Source organism: Ranitomeya imitator, chromosome 2 (assembly GCF_032444005.1).
Source record: "Ranitomeya imitator isolate aRanImi1 chromosome 2, aRanImi1.pri, whole genome shotgun sequence".
NCBI classification, from domain to species: Eukaryota; Metazoa; Chordata; class Amphibia; order Anura; family Dendrobatidae; genus Ranitomeya; species Ranitomeya imitator.
The window spans coordinates 696,651,745-696,666,114 of NC_091283.1; the positions used below are offsets into that span (position 1 = coordinate 696,651,745).

The 14,370-nt window shown below is 41.5% G+C and overlaps 1 protein-coding gene across 2 annotated transcripts in view; it reads left to right on the forward strand.

Moving 5' to 3' along the window:
- Positions 1-14,370, forward strand: part of LOC138665529 (L-threonine ammonia-lyase-like) — a 406,691-nt gene that overhangs the window by 336,035 nt on the left and 56,286 nt on the right. For both annotated transcript variants that reach the window (XM_069753102.1, XM_069753101.1), the window contains exon 9: positions 13,102-13,269. In XM_069753102.1, the coding sequence (XP_069609203.1) occupies positions 13,102-13,269 (168 nt within the window). The remainder of the gene's footprint in view (positions 1-13,101; positions 13,270-14,370) is intronic.

Here is a 14,370-nt window from a genome sequence, read left to right on the forward strand (position 1 = left end):
ATCTCCTCCTGTATATAGTATATACCTGTATGTCATCTCCTCCTGTATATAGTATATACCTGTGTGTCATGTCCTCCTGGATATAGTATATACCTGTATGTCATCTCCTCCTGTATATAGTATATACCTGTGTGTCATCTCCCCCGTATATAGTATATATGTGTGTGTCATCTCCTCCTGTATATAGTATATACCTGTGTGTCATCTCCTCCTGTATATAGTATATACCTGTGTGTCATCTCCTCCTGTATATAGTATATACCTGTGTGTCATCTGCTCCTGTATATAGTATATACCTGTGTGTCATCTGCTGCTGTATATAGTATATACCTGTGTGTCATCTCCTCCAGTATATAGTATATACCTGTGTGTCATCTCCTCCTGTATATAGTATATACCTGTGTGTCATCCCTCCTGTATGTAGTATATATCTGTATCTCATCTCCTCCTGTATATAGTATATATCTGTGTGTCATCTCCTCCTGTATTAGACCGCGTTCACACGTTATTTGGTCAGTATTTTTACCTCAGTATTTGTAAGCTAAATTGGCAGCCTGATAAATCCCCAGCCAACAAGAAGCCCTCCCCCCTGGCAGTATATATTAGCTCACACATACACATAATAGACAGGTCATGTGACTGACAGCTGCCGTATTTCCTATATGGTACATTTGTTGCTCTTGTAGTTTGTCTGCTTATTAATCAGATTTTTATTTTTGAAGGATAATACCAGACTTGTGTGTGTTAGGACAAGTTTCATGTGTCAAGTTGTGTGTGTTGAGTTGCATGTGGTGACATGCATGCATTGACTTTTGTGAGATGAGTTTTGTGTGGCGACATGCGTGTAGCAACTTTTTATGTGTCGAGTTGCATGTGACAGGTTAGTGTAGCAAGTTGTGTGCAGCAAGTTTTGCGCATGGCGAGTTTTGCGCGTGGCGAGTTTAATGTGTGGTGCGTTTTGAGTATGTGCAAGTTTTGTGTGAGGTAACTTTTGCATGTGTTGCAACGTTTGTCCATGTGGCAATTTTTCCGCTTGTGCAAGTTTTGCACGTGTGGCAAGTTTTGCGTGAGCCTAGTTTTGCATGTGGCGAGTTTTGTGCGTGGCGAGTTTTGAATGGCGACTTTTGTGTTTTGACTTTTATGTGTTGGTGTATGTGTTCAAGCATGTGGTAGTTTGTGGCGCCTTTTGTGTGTGTGTTCATATCCCCGTGTGTGGTGAGTATCCCATGTCGGGGCCCCACCATAGCATCTGTACGGTATATACTCTTTTGCACCATCGCTCTCACTCTTTAAGTCCCCTTTGTTCACATCTGGCAGCTGTCAATTTGCCTCCAACACTTTTCCTTTCACTTTTTCCCCATTATGTAGATAGGGGCAAAATTGTTTGGTGAATTGGAAAGGGCAGGGTTAAAATTTCACCTCGCAACATAGCCTATGATGCTCTCGGGGTCCAGACGTGTGACTGTGCAAAATTTTGTGGCTGTAGCTGCGACGCCTCCAACACTTTTACTTTCACTTTTTCCCCATTATGTAGATAGGGGCAAAATTGTTTGGTGAATTGGAAAGGGCAGAGTTAAAATTTCACCTCACAACATAGCCTATGACGCTCTCGGGGTCCAGTCATGTGACTGTGCAAAATTTTGTGGCTGTAGCTGCGACGCCTGCAACACTTTTCCTTTCACTTTTTCCCCATTATGTAGATAGGGGCAAAATTGTTTGGTGAATTGGAACGCGCGGGGTTAAAATTTCGCCTCACAACATAGCCTATGATGCTCTCGGGGTCCAGACGTGTGACTGTGCAAAATTTTGTGGCTGTAGCTGCAACGGTGCTGATGCCAATCCCGGACATACACACATACATACATACATACACACACATTCAGCTTTATATATTAGACTAGCTGAAGAGCACGGCGTTGCCTGGGCATAGTAAATATCTGTGGTTAGTTATAGCACCTCACGTCTCTTATTTTCCCATCATGCCTCTCATTTTCTCCCTTACGCCTCTCATTTTCTCCATTACACCTCTCATTTTCCCCCTCACTCCTCTTATTTTCTCCCTCACACCTCTCATTCCGCCTAACACTTGTCATTTCGACCTCACATCTGTCATTTTCCAATCACTCCACTATTTTCCCTCACTCCTCTCATTTTGCACTCACACCTTTTCATTTTCACCTCACACCCCTCATTTTCACCTCAGCATATACATGTTTGTCATCTCCCTTAGTATACACCTGTATGTCTTCTCTTGTAAATAGTATATACCTGTATGTCATCTCCCCTGTAAATAGTATATACCTGCTGTATGTCATCTCCTCCTGTATATTGTATATACCCATGTGTCATCTCCTCCTGTATTTATTATATACCTGTATGTCATCTCTTCTGTATATACTATATACCTGTATGTCATCTCCTGTATATAGTATATACCTGTATGTCATCTCCCCTGTATATAGTATATAACTGCTGTATGTCATCTCCTCCTGTATATACCTATGTGTCATCTCCTCTTTTATATAGTATATACGTGTGTCATCTCCTCCTGTATATAGTATATACCTGTGTATCATCTGCTCCTGTATATAGTATATACCTGTGTGTCATCTCCTCCAGTATATAGTATATGCCTGTTTATCATCTCCTCCTGTATATACCTGTGTCATCTCCACTGTATATAGTATATACCTGTGTGTCATCGCCCCTGTATATAGTATGTACCTGTATGTCATCTCCCCTGTATATAGTATATACCAGGTTGTCATCTCCCCCTGTATATAGTATATACCTGTATGTCATCTCCTCCTGTATATAGTATATACCTGTGTGTCATGTCCTCCTGTATATAGTATATACCTGTATGTCATCTCCTCCTGTATATAGTATATACCTGTGTGTCATCTTCCCTGTATATAGTATATGTGTGTGTGTCATCTCCTCCTGTATATAGTATATACCTGTGTGTCATCTCCTCCTGTATATAGTATATGCCTGTGTGTCATCTCCTCCTGTATATAGTATATACCTGTATGTCATCTCCTCCTGTATATAGTATGTACATGTGTCATCTCCTCCTGTATATAGTATATACCTGTAAGTCATCTCCTCCTGTATATAGTATATACCTGTGTGTCATCTGCTCCTGTATATAGTATATATCTGTGTGTCATCTGCTCCTGTATATAGTATATACCTGTGTGTCATCTCCTCCTGTATATAGTATATACCTGTGTGTCATCTGCTCCTGTATATAGTATATATCTGTGTTAAGTCCTTCTCAGTCCCTGGCTTACTAGAGGTAGGGATCCTAAGTAAATGACACGCAAACAAGGTATTGTGTGATCATATACAAGGGAAGCCCAGGAGCACATCTCTCTCTCTGGGCTTTGCCCTCCCTTTATATAGAAAAGAATTATTCTTTTACAGACATGCGCACAAGCGCTCATATTTCACTATCTCTTACATAAACAATCTATACCAGTCTTTATCAGTAGAAAGTTACATCATCTGGAAGGTGAATGAAAGGCTGCTATTGAAAGAAGGAATGCACACATGATTACTTCCATAAAAGGAAATGTCAAGTCAGCAGAAATGTATCTTGTTGTAAGCGAGATTTCTCAGGAAGAAGACAAGACGGATTCCTTTAGTTCAGTCTGATCTCCACAATTCCCCCCTTTGACATTTTCTTTTATTTATTTTATTACCACAGGGCCAAAGACAAAGCCTTTATTTGGTATTACACATGTACATGCTTGTATTCAATAAGAGAATCAAATCTAGTATTAATTCTTCCGTTTAACTCTCGCAACCTTTTCTTTGTTTTGCAATAAGTACAGATATTACAAAGGGATAGCAAAATAAGCGCAATAATCAGTATTAGCAAAGGATAACATAAGAGAAGAAGGAAAAAAAACTTTATACTCTTGCATCTATTACACAAAGTTTATCTGTGCATACTGAGATACTCTTGAGCACAATCTGGAATAGTACGTATATGACTACAATAATCATAACTATATGTATTATGCTCTGCATAATCCCAGCAACCCACCCACCGATTCCTCTGAACCAGTTGGCTGGGTTAAGAAAAGAAAAGGTATCTGACCACCAGCTATCCTTATTCTGGTCATTGTCTTTGTCATACTGATCTCTGAGTCGTTGTACGTCCTTTAATTTAAATGTCATACTCATAGTACTATTCGGGTCTATATAATGACAGCAGGTGGGTCCGATGATTTGACACATACCCCCTTGTGAGGCAGTTAGGTAATCCAATACCAGGGTATGTTGGTTAGTGACTATTATAAGCTGATTCTGTACAGCTATACTAGTGTTTAGTATATCCAATATATCCCAGATCTGATCATCTAGATAATCCGTGGCTCTAACTAATTTATCCCACATCTGTGTTAACATAGGATAAATAAAAATGGTACTAGCAATTTTGTTAGGAATTCCCATTTGTACTATATGTGGCCTCACCGAGGGACGTGGTGAGTTATCTGCAGCTCTTTTATACAGTGTGTGCTTGGGCACGGCTTGCATATTCACTTGTTTATTTGAAATTATGAATGTAGCCGGGGTTAGGCGTCCTAATGTACAAGTACCCTTTATACCTACGGGAAGCCATTTATATGCTCCTTCTCCGCATATCCAAAATGTACCTTCAGGCAGATCCCATAGAGCTGAGTGCTGCAATACCAATCTGTGAGCCAAGTCCACAAATCTAGATACATTCTGAAGCATACACCAAGAGGGTTTTTGTCCCAAGGGGCTACAGTACCCGGCTGCGGGATTCCCACATACAGGCATTCCTTTGATATACTCATTGGATTCATTACAAACCAGGTTCCCCAGCTTACTTGTACAACTGTTTGCATCACCTTGGGGGAACAATTTAGAATGTTTCCATTTTCTATTATGTATGTATCTTTCCAATACTACAGGTTTGAAAGCATCAGAGGGGGGGACGGTTGTACTGAAACTAAGCTGTAGATTTTCTGTGGGGACCTGTCCTAAATTAGTTAATCCAGTCTTATTTCTAGGTACCCATTTTCCTCCCCTAAATGCTAAATATTGTAGATGTGTGTTACTCCCTGAGAGATTACCCTGCCACCAAGGAAATTCTACCCATCCCACAATTGGTATGGCGATTGTAGTATTCCACAGCCTAGCATTACCAATTTGGTTGTTGGCCAGGTTGTCTGAACAATTAGGCCAAGCGAATATTTCTTCTGCTAATACGGGAACTGCTAGAAAAGGTATACTTGTGGCTGATACCGGCGAATGGGTACAGATCCAACAATCTGTCAGGGTTTGTGTATTGTTTAACAAGTCATGCACTAATTTTCTATGATGTTGTACGAATCTATTGTTCAAAGGGGCTAGAGAATTCAGTCTATCCCACGCCTCCGTTGAGGTTATCATTATTAACATCAATATCATGAGTTTATACTGCTTTTCTTGCAATGGCTTGCATGTATCCATGATGCCTTTCCTTCAAGCTTGACTGATGTAGGTGTTGTCAACAGGACTTGGAAGGGTCCGTCAAACCTTGGTTCTAGAGCCTTTCTGGTGTGTCTTTTTACATAGACTTGATCACCTGGTTCCAACTTGTGACTTCCTTCTGTGTTGTCAGGATCTGGAAGGGAAGCAAAAACTTGTGCATGCACCTTAGTTAATTGTTTCTGAAGATTTTGCACATAAGAAGTCAATGACTCAATATTTAACACAAGTTGCTGTGGAAAATAACATCCTAAATTGGCAGTCCTGCCAAACAAAATTTCATATGGAGACAGTTTAGTCTTACCCCTTGGGGTATTGCGTATTGAGTAAAGGGCCAGTGGAAGGCATTCTGTCCAAGGCTTTCCTGTTTCAGCCATGGCTTTCTGTATTTTTAATTTTAAAGTTCCATTCATGCGTTCTACCTTACCAGAACTTTGAGGATGATACGGAGTGTGTAACTGACTTTCAACACCCAACATTTTTAGTACATTTTGAAATATTTCTCCAGTGAAATGAGTACCCCTATCTGACTCGATCACTTCAGGGAGACCGTAACGGGGTATCAGTTCGGCAACTAGCTTTACAGCAGTGTTTTTAGCTGAAGCCTTCCGAACTGGATAGGCCTCTGGCCACCCCGAGAACATGTCCACACATACCAACACATACTCATACCCATTACTTTTTGGCAGCTGGATAAAGTCTATTTGTAATCGCTGAAACGGGTAGAGAGGTCGGACGTGGTGCTTCATAGGGGTCTTTGTTGTCTGTCCGGGATTATGTGCCAGGCATATAACGCATGCAGCACAATAGTCTCTTACATAGTTGCCAAAACCTGGAGCCAACCAGACTTGCTTTGCCAGTAGTGTCATTGCATTTGCAGACACATGAGTAGGGTGGTGCAGTCCACCAACTACAATCGGATACCAGGCTCTAGGTAGACATATTAGTCCATCTTTCTTCCAAATTCCCGCTTGTTCTTCTGCCCCTTCCTTTTTCCACCTGTCCCTCTCCTCTTCTCCTGCATCTTCCTGTGCTTGTCTCAGTCTATCTTCAGTATTTTCTGTGAGGTTTACAGTATGGACCTGTTGTAAGGGTTTGACTGCTGCTGCTTTGGCTGCTTTATCAGCCCTATCATTTCCCCTAGATTCCCTAGTGTCGAGTCTCACATGTGCAGCTACCTTGATTACTGCTACTTCTTTTGTTTCTTGTGCAGCCTCTAAGATCTGTTTGATCAGAGAAGCATGTTTTACAGGTTGTCCTGACGCTGTCATGTAACCTCTAGCTCTCCAGATTACTCCAAAATCAAACACAATACCATGTGCATACCGAGAATCAGTGTATATATTAGCTGTCTGGTTCTCAGCTATTTTAAGAGCTTCAATCAATGCTGTTAGTTCTGCTTCTTGTGCAGATTGTTTTGGTGGAAGCGGTTCTGCTTTGAGAGTTTCAGATTCTGACACAACTGCATACCCTGTATGGAAGTTACCTGTGTCATCTGCAAACCTACTACCATCTATAAACAGCTCTAAATCTGGATTTTGAAGTGGTGTTTCGGATACATTGGGTAAGCCTACCGTTTCTTGTAAAATGAGCTCTGTACAATCATGTGTGTCTGTAGGGAAAAAATTTGCGTGTGGATCAGTGTCCTTATTCCCCCCTTCAGACTCGAGAGGTAGCAGTGTAGCTAAATTGAGAGTCTGAAGCCTAGCAAATGTGATAGTAGAGGGGAGCAACAAAGAACACTGCAGCCGCAAATGTCTGGCCATGGAAATGTGTTTTGGTTGGACCTGGTTTAATATCCCATAAACATCATGTGTAGTTTGAACTGTGAGTGGATACTCTAGGACAATTTCTGATGCTTTGTCCAACAATAGTGAGACAGCAACAACTACACGTACACAGGTTGGCGCTGCTCTAGCTACGGGATCTAACCTTGCTGAAAGATATGCAATTGGTCTTTGTTTCCCTGCATGCTTCTGGGTAAGAACTCCTGTAGCATGGGAATCAACTTCTGCAGCCATAAGCTGAAACGGTTTGGTGTAGTCTGGTAGCCCTAACGCTGGAGCTGAAACAAGGGCATCTTTTAATTGTTGGAACGAAATCTGACCTTCTTTTGTCAACAAATAAGGTTCACTTTTTACACAGTCATACAGTGGTTGCATTAGTTGACTGGCATGTATAATCCATTGTCTACAATGAGACACTATTCCTAAAAATGCTCGTAGCTGTTTATGATTTCTAGGCTCATTCATCTGTCTTATTGCTTCAGTTCTTTGTGGTGTAAGATGCTTTTTACCTTGAGAAATGCAATGACCTAGAAAGACCACTTTGGTCTGACAAACTTGTAGCTTTTGTCTATTCACTTTACACCCTTCTTTTTCTAAAAAACATAGTAAACTCACAGTGGACCTTTCTGCAGTTTCTAGATCTGGGCAGCAAAGTAGTAGGTCATCCACATACTGCAAAATTACTACCTGTGGTTCGGGTTCAAACCTCTGAAGGACTGTTTGTAGGGCATTTGAATAAAGAGTAGGGGAGTGTATCATTCCCTGTGGAAGGCGTGTCCACGCCAACTGTTTGCCCTTAAATGTAAATGCAAACAAATGCCAACTGTCTTGGTGTAAAGGAACCGAGAAAAATGCATTTGAAAGATCTATTACAGTAAATACTTGAGAACTGGCTGGTATCTGTGATAGTAACGTATGAGGATTGGGTACAACTGGGGTGATTGGATCTAGAACTTTGTTTATTTCTCTTAAATCATGTACCATACGATATTTGGGCATAGAACTCTTATCAAGAGTTCTCTTTTTGACTGGATACAGAGGAGTGTTAGCAGGTGATTGTATCTCTACCAAAACTCCTTTCTCTTTATATCCCTCTATCTGTTTTGTAATCGCTAGTTCCTGCTGGGCACTCACAGGGTATTGTCTGAGCTGTGGGAGAACAGTTCCTGGTTGCACAGATAGTTTTACAGGAGAGATATGCAATAGTCCCACATCGGTGTCACCCTGTGCCCACAGTGTTTCTGGGACCATTGAGAGGTCTAGATCTGTGGTGTACTCTTTTTCTTCAGCATAATCCTCAAAAGCCTGAATTCTAACATATTGTTCTAATGTTTCTGCATCATCAGGGATAGTCAGTATAACTGTGACATCTTCCCTAAAATTGATGTTAGCTTCTAATTTCTTTAGGACATCAGTTCCTAACAAACATGTTGGGGCACCTCTGGCATACAAAAATCTGGATGCAAAACATTTAGGTCCTAATGAGACCTCTAGGGGCACAGTATATGGCAGTGTTCGAATTACCCCATCATAACCCTCAGCAAAAGTTGTTTGTTCTGAAATATCTTCCGGATTCGGAAGAAAATCTTGATTCAAAATTGAGGAAGTTGCACCTGTATCTATCAAAAATGGAATCTCTCTCCCCCCCACATTCACCTGTATCATAGGTCTTCTAGCTGGTAGGGAAGTTTGTAACACATCGAGTCAATCTGAATCTGGTATGGGACCATCTATGATGGTAGATTTCTGCTGGTTGTCCGTTTGGGGAGGGTTATTTCTGGGAACAAATTTGCCTGACTTTATATCTGCCAACTTCTTCCTGCACTCTCTTTGGAAATGACCTGGCTTTTTACAGTAGTGGCAAGGAAAGTTGTGTCTCACTCTTCCTCCTGTATTAGCTTGTGCTATTCTAACAGGCTTACGATTCTCTCTCATATCCATGACTATTCCTAAACATCGTTGTTTCACAATATTTGGTTGTTCAATTGTTCTCCAATCTGGAGTAGAGGATTTAAATTTTTCTCTGATTTTCGGATCTAGCCCCTCTATTAATTGTTTTGTAAAAAGTCTCCTTACTGAAGCATCAGTCAAATCCAATCCTTCATCCCTAAAGCTATTTTCTAATTCTTGACTATATTCTTCAATACTTTGCCCAAATTTCTGCATAATCACACCCGTAGATCCCCTTTCCCTCTGTTTTTCTCTCATGAAAATTATTAATGCCTCTGTGAACTGGGTACCTGATGCTTCTGTCTGTAAGGCACCCCCTTCTGCCACTGGTCTATTGGGCTGTAGGTGTGTCAATAATTCCTGAAAAAGTCCGGGGGACATTTTCATTCTACATAATTCTTCCCCGTCCGCCCAGACCCCAGCATGAGTCTGCATGATTTGTTGTATGTATTGTGCAAATCGGATGGGATATTGAGTGGGATCAGGCGCATTATGCAGGAGGGACATACCTTCAGCAGGGGACCAAGGAAAATACTGTCGGGTCTGGTGATATCTAGTTCCCATTACCCCGTCAGCACCAGGTTCCCTAAAGGGTCTTGGTACTACCCTAACAGGGGCAAGTACAGCGCCATGTCTAGGTGTACCACAGACTAGGCAATCATTTCTCCAATCTGGATTTTGTTGTCCACAGTGTGAACATACCCATCCTCCTACCCCACCAAGATTGGGATACAAGGCTGGAAATTGTTTTCCTCCTTCTGCTCCTCCAGATGGTACAAATGATTGGGCTTTTGGATCTAGGTAAGGTGGTGGGATTATGTCACAACTTTTTCCCTTCCCCATAATCCATTTGGAAGTGTCTGGATCATACTTCCAATTCTCCTCTTTAGCTGTTTTTGAGACCTCTATCATACAGTGTATGATTTCTTCCCACCCATTGTCTTTGATAATTCCACCTCGTTCTTTACTCAGTCTTTCCCATTCAGTGCTAAACATAAGTGCTTCTGAAATTCCCAATTTTTCTCTTACCCTTCTAATCTGACTTCTGACTGTCTTCCCACATCTTTCCTGTATGATATCTGCTGCTTCCACTTGTCCTAAGACGGTTTTTGTCTGTTTATTTCCCATTTTTCTTTTCAATAATAGCTGTATCTACCCTAGGTGACGTTTGGACAACCACCTCTCTGGAGTGATGTCTCGTTGCCTTCTCTCCTAAGGAGCTAAAATATTGAAGGGCTGATCTGCTCCGTTCTTTCTAATGTGCAGAATAAACTTGATTCCTATAATGCACGCAAACAGGATCAGCAACACCAAACAGATCACAAAACTTTCTGTGTCAGTTAGCATACTTGTCCCAGGCTCATGGACCCGCGTCCTGGGCTCATTCTATCAAACCTTATCCAGAAATGAAGGAGGTTAAGCACTTAAATGAGAGTCAAGCATGGGCGGAGGTCTCCCCGAAAGGACGCAACCACATGACCCAGTTAGGCTGACTTCCGTGTATAAGGCTTATACCCCAACTATTTCGGCTTATTTTTCTACGCACTTTTGCTCTTCTTTCACAACATACCACAACCTTCACTCTGTTCACACACTGCCAGGGACAGGACTCATAAATCTATACAATATAGTAACCCGAGTTTTATAGGTATCTACTCACTACTAGACTAACCCAGCGTGACACGGCTCATAGAGATCTTTCGGATAATACAAGGCAGATAAAAGAGAACTAATAATGTCTCTTACCTGGCCAGGTTTTTCAGTTCATTTGCCGTCCATTATCCCAGATCTCCATTGTCCGTATCTGCAGGTGAATCTCGAGCAAATACTCTCATCTCGGGTCCCTGTTCGGGCGCCAAAGAAATGTTAAGTCCTTCTCAGTCCCTGGCTTACTAGAGGTAGGGATCCTAAGTAAATGACACGCAAACAAGGTATTGTGTGATCATATACAAGGGAAGCCCAGGAGCACATCTCTCTCTCTGGGCTTTGCCCTCCCTTTATATAGAAAAGAATTATTCTTTTACAGACATGCGCACAAGCGCTCATATTTCACTATCTCTTACATAAACAATCTATACCAGTCTTTATCAGTAGAAAGTTACATCATCTGGAAGGTGAATGAAAGGCTGCTATTGAAAGAAGGAATGCACACATGATTACTTCCATAAAAGGAAATGTCAAGTCAGCAGAAATGTATCTTGTTGTAAGCGAGATTTCTCAGGAAGAAGACAAGACGGATTCCTTTAGTTCAGTCTGATCTCCACAATCTGTGTGTCATCTCCTCCTGTATTAGACCGCGTTCACACGTTATTTGGTCAGTATTTTTACCTCAGTATTTGTAAGCTAAATTGGCAGCCTGATAAATCCCCAGCCAACAGGAAGCCCCCCCCCGGCAGTATATATTAGCTCACACATACACATAATAGACAGGTCATGTGACTGACAGCTGCCGTATTTCCTATATGGTACATTTGTTGCTCTTGTAATTTGTCTGCTTATTAATCAGATTTTTATTTTTGAAGGATAATACCAGACTTGTGTGTGTGTTAGGACAAGTTTCATGTGTCAAGTTGTGTGTGGCGACATGCATGTATCGACTTTTATGAGATGAGTCTTGTGTGGCGACATGCGTGTAGCAACTTTTTGTGTGTCGAGTTGCATGTGACAGGTTAGTGTAGCAAGTTGTGTGCAGCAAGTTTTGCGCATGGCGAGTTTTGCACGTGGCGAGTTTTATGTGTGGTGCGTTTTGAGTATGTGCCAGTTTTGTGTGAGGCAACTTTTGCATGTGTTGCAACTTTTGTCCATGTGGCAATTTTTCCGCGTGTGCAAGTTTTGCACGTGTGGCGAGTTTTGCGTGAGCCTAGTTTTGCATGTGGCGAGTTTTGTGCGTGGCGAGTTTTGAGCGGCGACTTTTGTGTTTCGACTTTTATGTGGTGAGGTTGGTGTATGTGTTCAAGCACGTGGTAGTTTGTGGCACATTTTGTGTGTGTGTTCATATCCCCGTGTGTGGTGAGTATCTCATGTCGGGGCCCCACCTTAGCATCTGTACGGTATATACTCTTTTGCGCCATTGCTCTCCCTCTTTAAGTCCCCCTTGTTCACATCTGGCAGCTGTCAATTTGCCTCCAACACTTTTCCTTTCACTTTTTCCCCATTATTATGTAGATAGGGGCAAAATTGTTTGGTGAATTGGAAAGCGCAGGGTTAAAATTTCACCTCGCAACATAGCCTATGACGCTCTCGGGGTCCAGACGTGTGACTGTGCAAAATTTTGTGGCTGTAGCTGCGACGCCTCCAACACTTTTCCTTTCACTTTTTCCCCATTATGTAGATAGGGGCAAAATTGTTTGGTGAATTGGAACGCGCGGGGTTAAAATTTCGCCTCACAACATAGCCTATGATGCTCTCGGGGTCCAGACGTGTGACTGTGCAAAATTTTGTGGCTGTAGCTGCGACGGTGCAGATGCCAATCCCGGACATACACATATACATACACACACACATTCAGCTTTATATATTAGATTAGCATTTATTGGCTCCTGCAGTCTCTCACCCAACTGCATCCCTGACCTTATATAATATTTATATACACTATGCCTATCATATGCACTATTCAATTAACCCTCACCAATACACTAAAAGAAAATAAGTTATTATATGTAGAATTACTAATTAGATGGAACATTGGCTGTGCAAAATTAAAAGCTTTTCTTTTAAGTCTCCCTTCAGAAATAGAGCCCTAGTGGCTGCCTATTCTTCATCCCATCAATAATTTAGGAAATTAGAACAGTCACAACAATATAACAATTAGTCTTTGTCTTCAATGATATTCAAAAAAAGGCTTTTTGTTTTTCAGGGTGGCTGTTGTCGTGTGTAGTGGGAATCTGCCATTGCCTTTACTTCGCCACTGTCTGGACAGAGCTCTGGTTCTAGATTATCGTGTCTGCAAATTTTCAATTATCCTGCCAGACCTTCCCGGAGAGATCACAAAACTCTTGGAAGCCATTGGACGAGAAGAAGTCAGGTGAGTAGAAGAGTTTACAGTAAGGTTTAAGTAAGGTTTAGTCACCATTTTATATTGTTACCAAAGTAACATTCCTAAATAATCATAGGTAAAATAGAAACAGAGATGCTACCTAGTGAAATCATTGAAAGGCATAGAACTGAGAGAATAATTGAGGTTGCTAACCTAGGAAAGATGTGCAATAACAGGCACAGCTCTGGATAAGGAGGATATTCCAACATACAGACTACTGCTCGACCGCTCAGCCGGATAAAAGGCTCATAATAATGGTGCAAAGGAAAAAAAACATTGCGGTGGGCACTGCCATGAACCACGATGGAGTGGAATTGTAGATAATACTGAGCTGTGGACAATCGAGTTCCGGGGAAAGCTTAATATTATTTACAATTCTCCCCCATCTTGGTTTGTGGCAGTGCCCACCATGACGCTTTTCTCTTTTTCTTTTGCGTCATTTATAAATAATGATAGCTGGAGCAGACACGGAATTGTTAAGAGAGATTTTCCAATTACTTTGGTACTTACATCGGAGATGGCACTTTTCAAAACTTTCTAATAAACTGGAAAAAGTGTCTAAAATAAATAATTTTGGTGCACATTATGTATGCCAGTTTTTGGTGCAACATTATCAGTAATACTAATAAAAGATATTGTGTTTCTAAAATCTGGAACTCAACCTTTTTTAAGCCCCAGCAGTGACTTTCAGCAGAAGAAATAAAACAATAGGCTGCAAATACAAAGCAAGCAACAGATAGCATAAGTAATACCATGTGACAGCTACGGCGCCCCTGGAGACAGCGGCTCCGACCGGGATGGCCACACAACTCATTTTAATGTATGGTGACTAGTGATGAGCGAACATGCTCGCCACTACTTGTTACTCGCCCGATTATCACTATATTCGGTGTAATCGGTGAGCACCGAGCATTTGCGGGAATACTCGGCAGGAACTTGGGTCTCCACCCTGCATTTTTTGCGGTCTTTAGAGACCCAATAAAACTAAAATAAATAAAAATAGACCCAATCAACATGCAGGGATTGTCTGCCAGGCACTGTACTGCTGCAGCCATCTTTGTTGTCGTCTTGCAGTGATTGGCTGGCCGC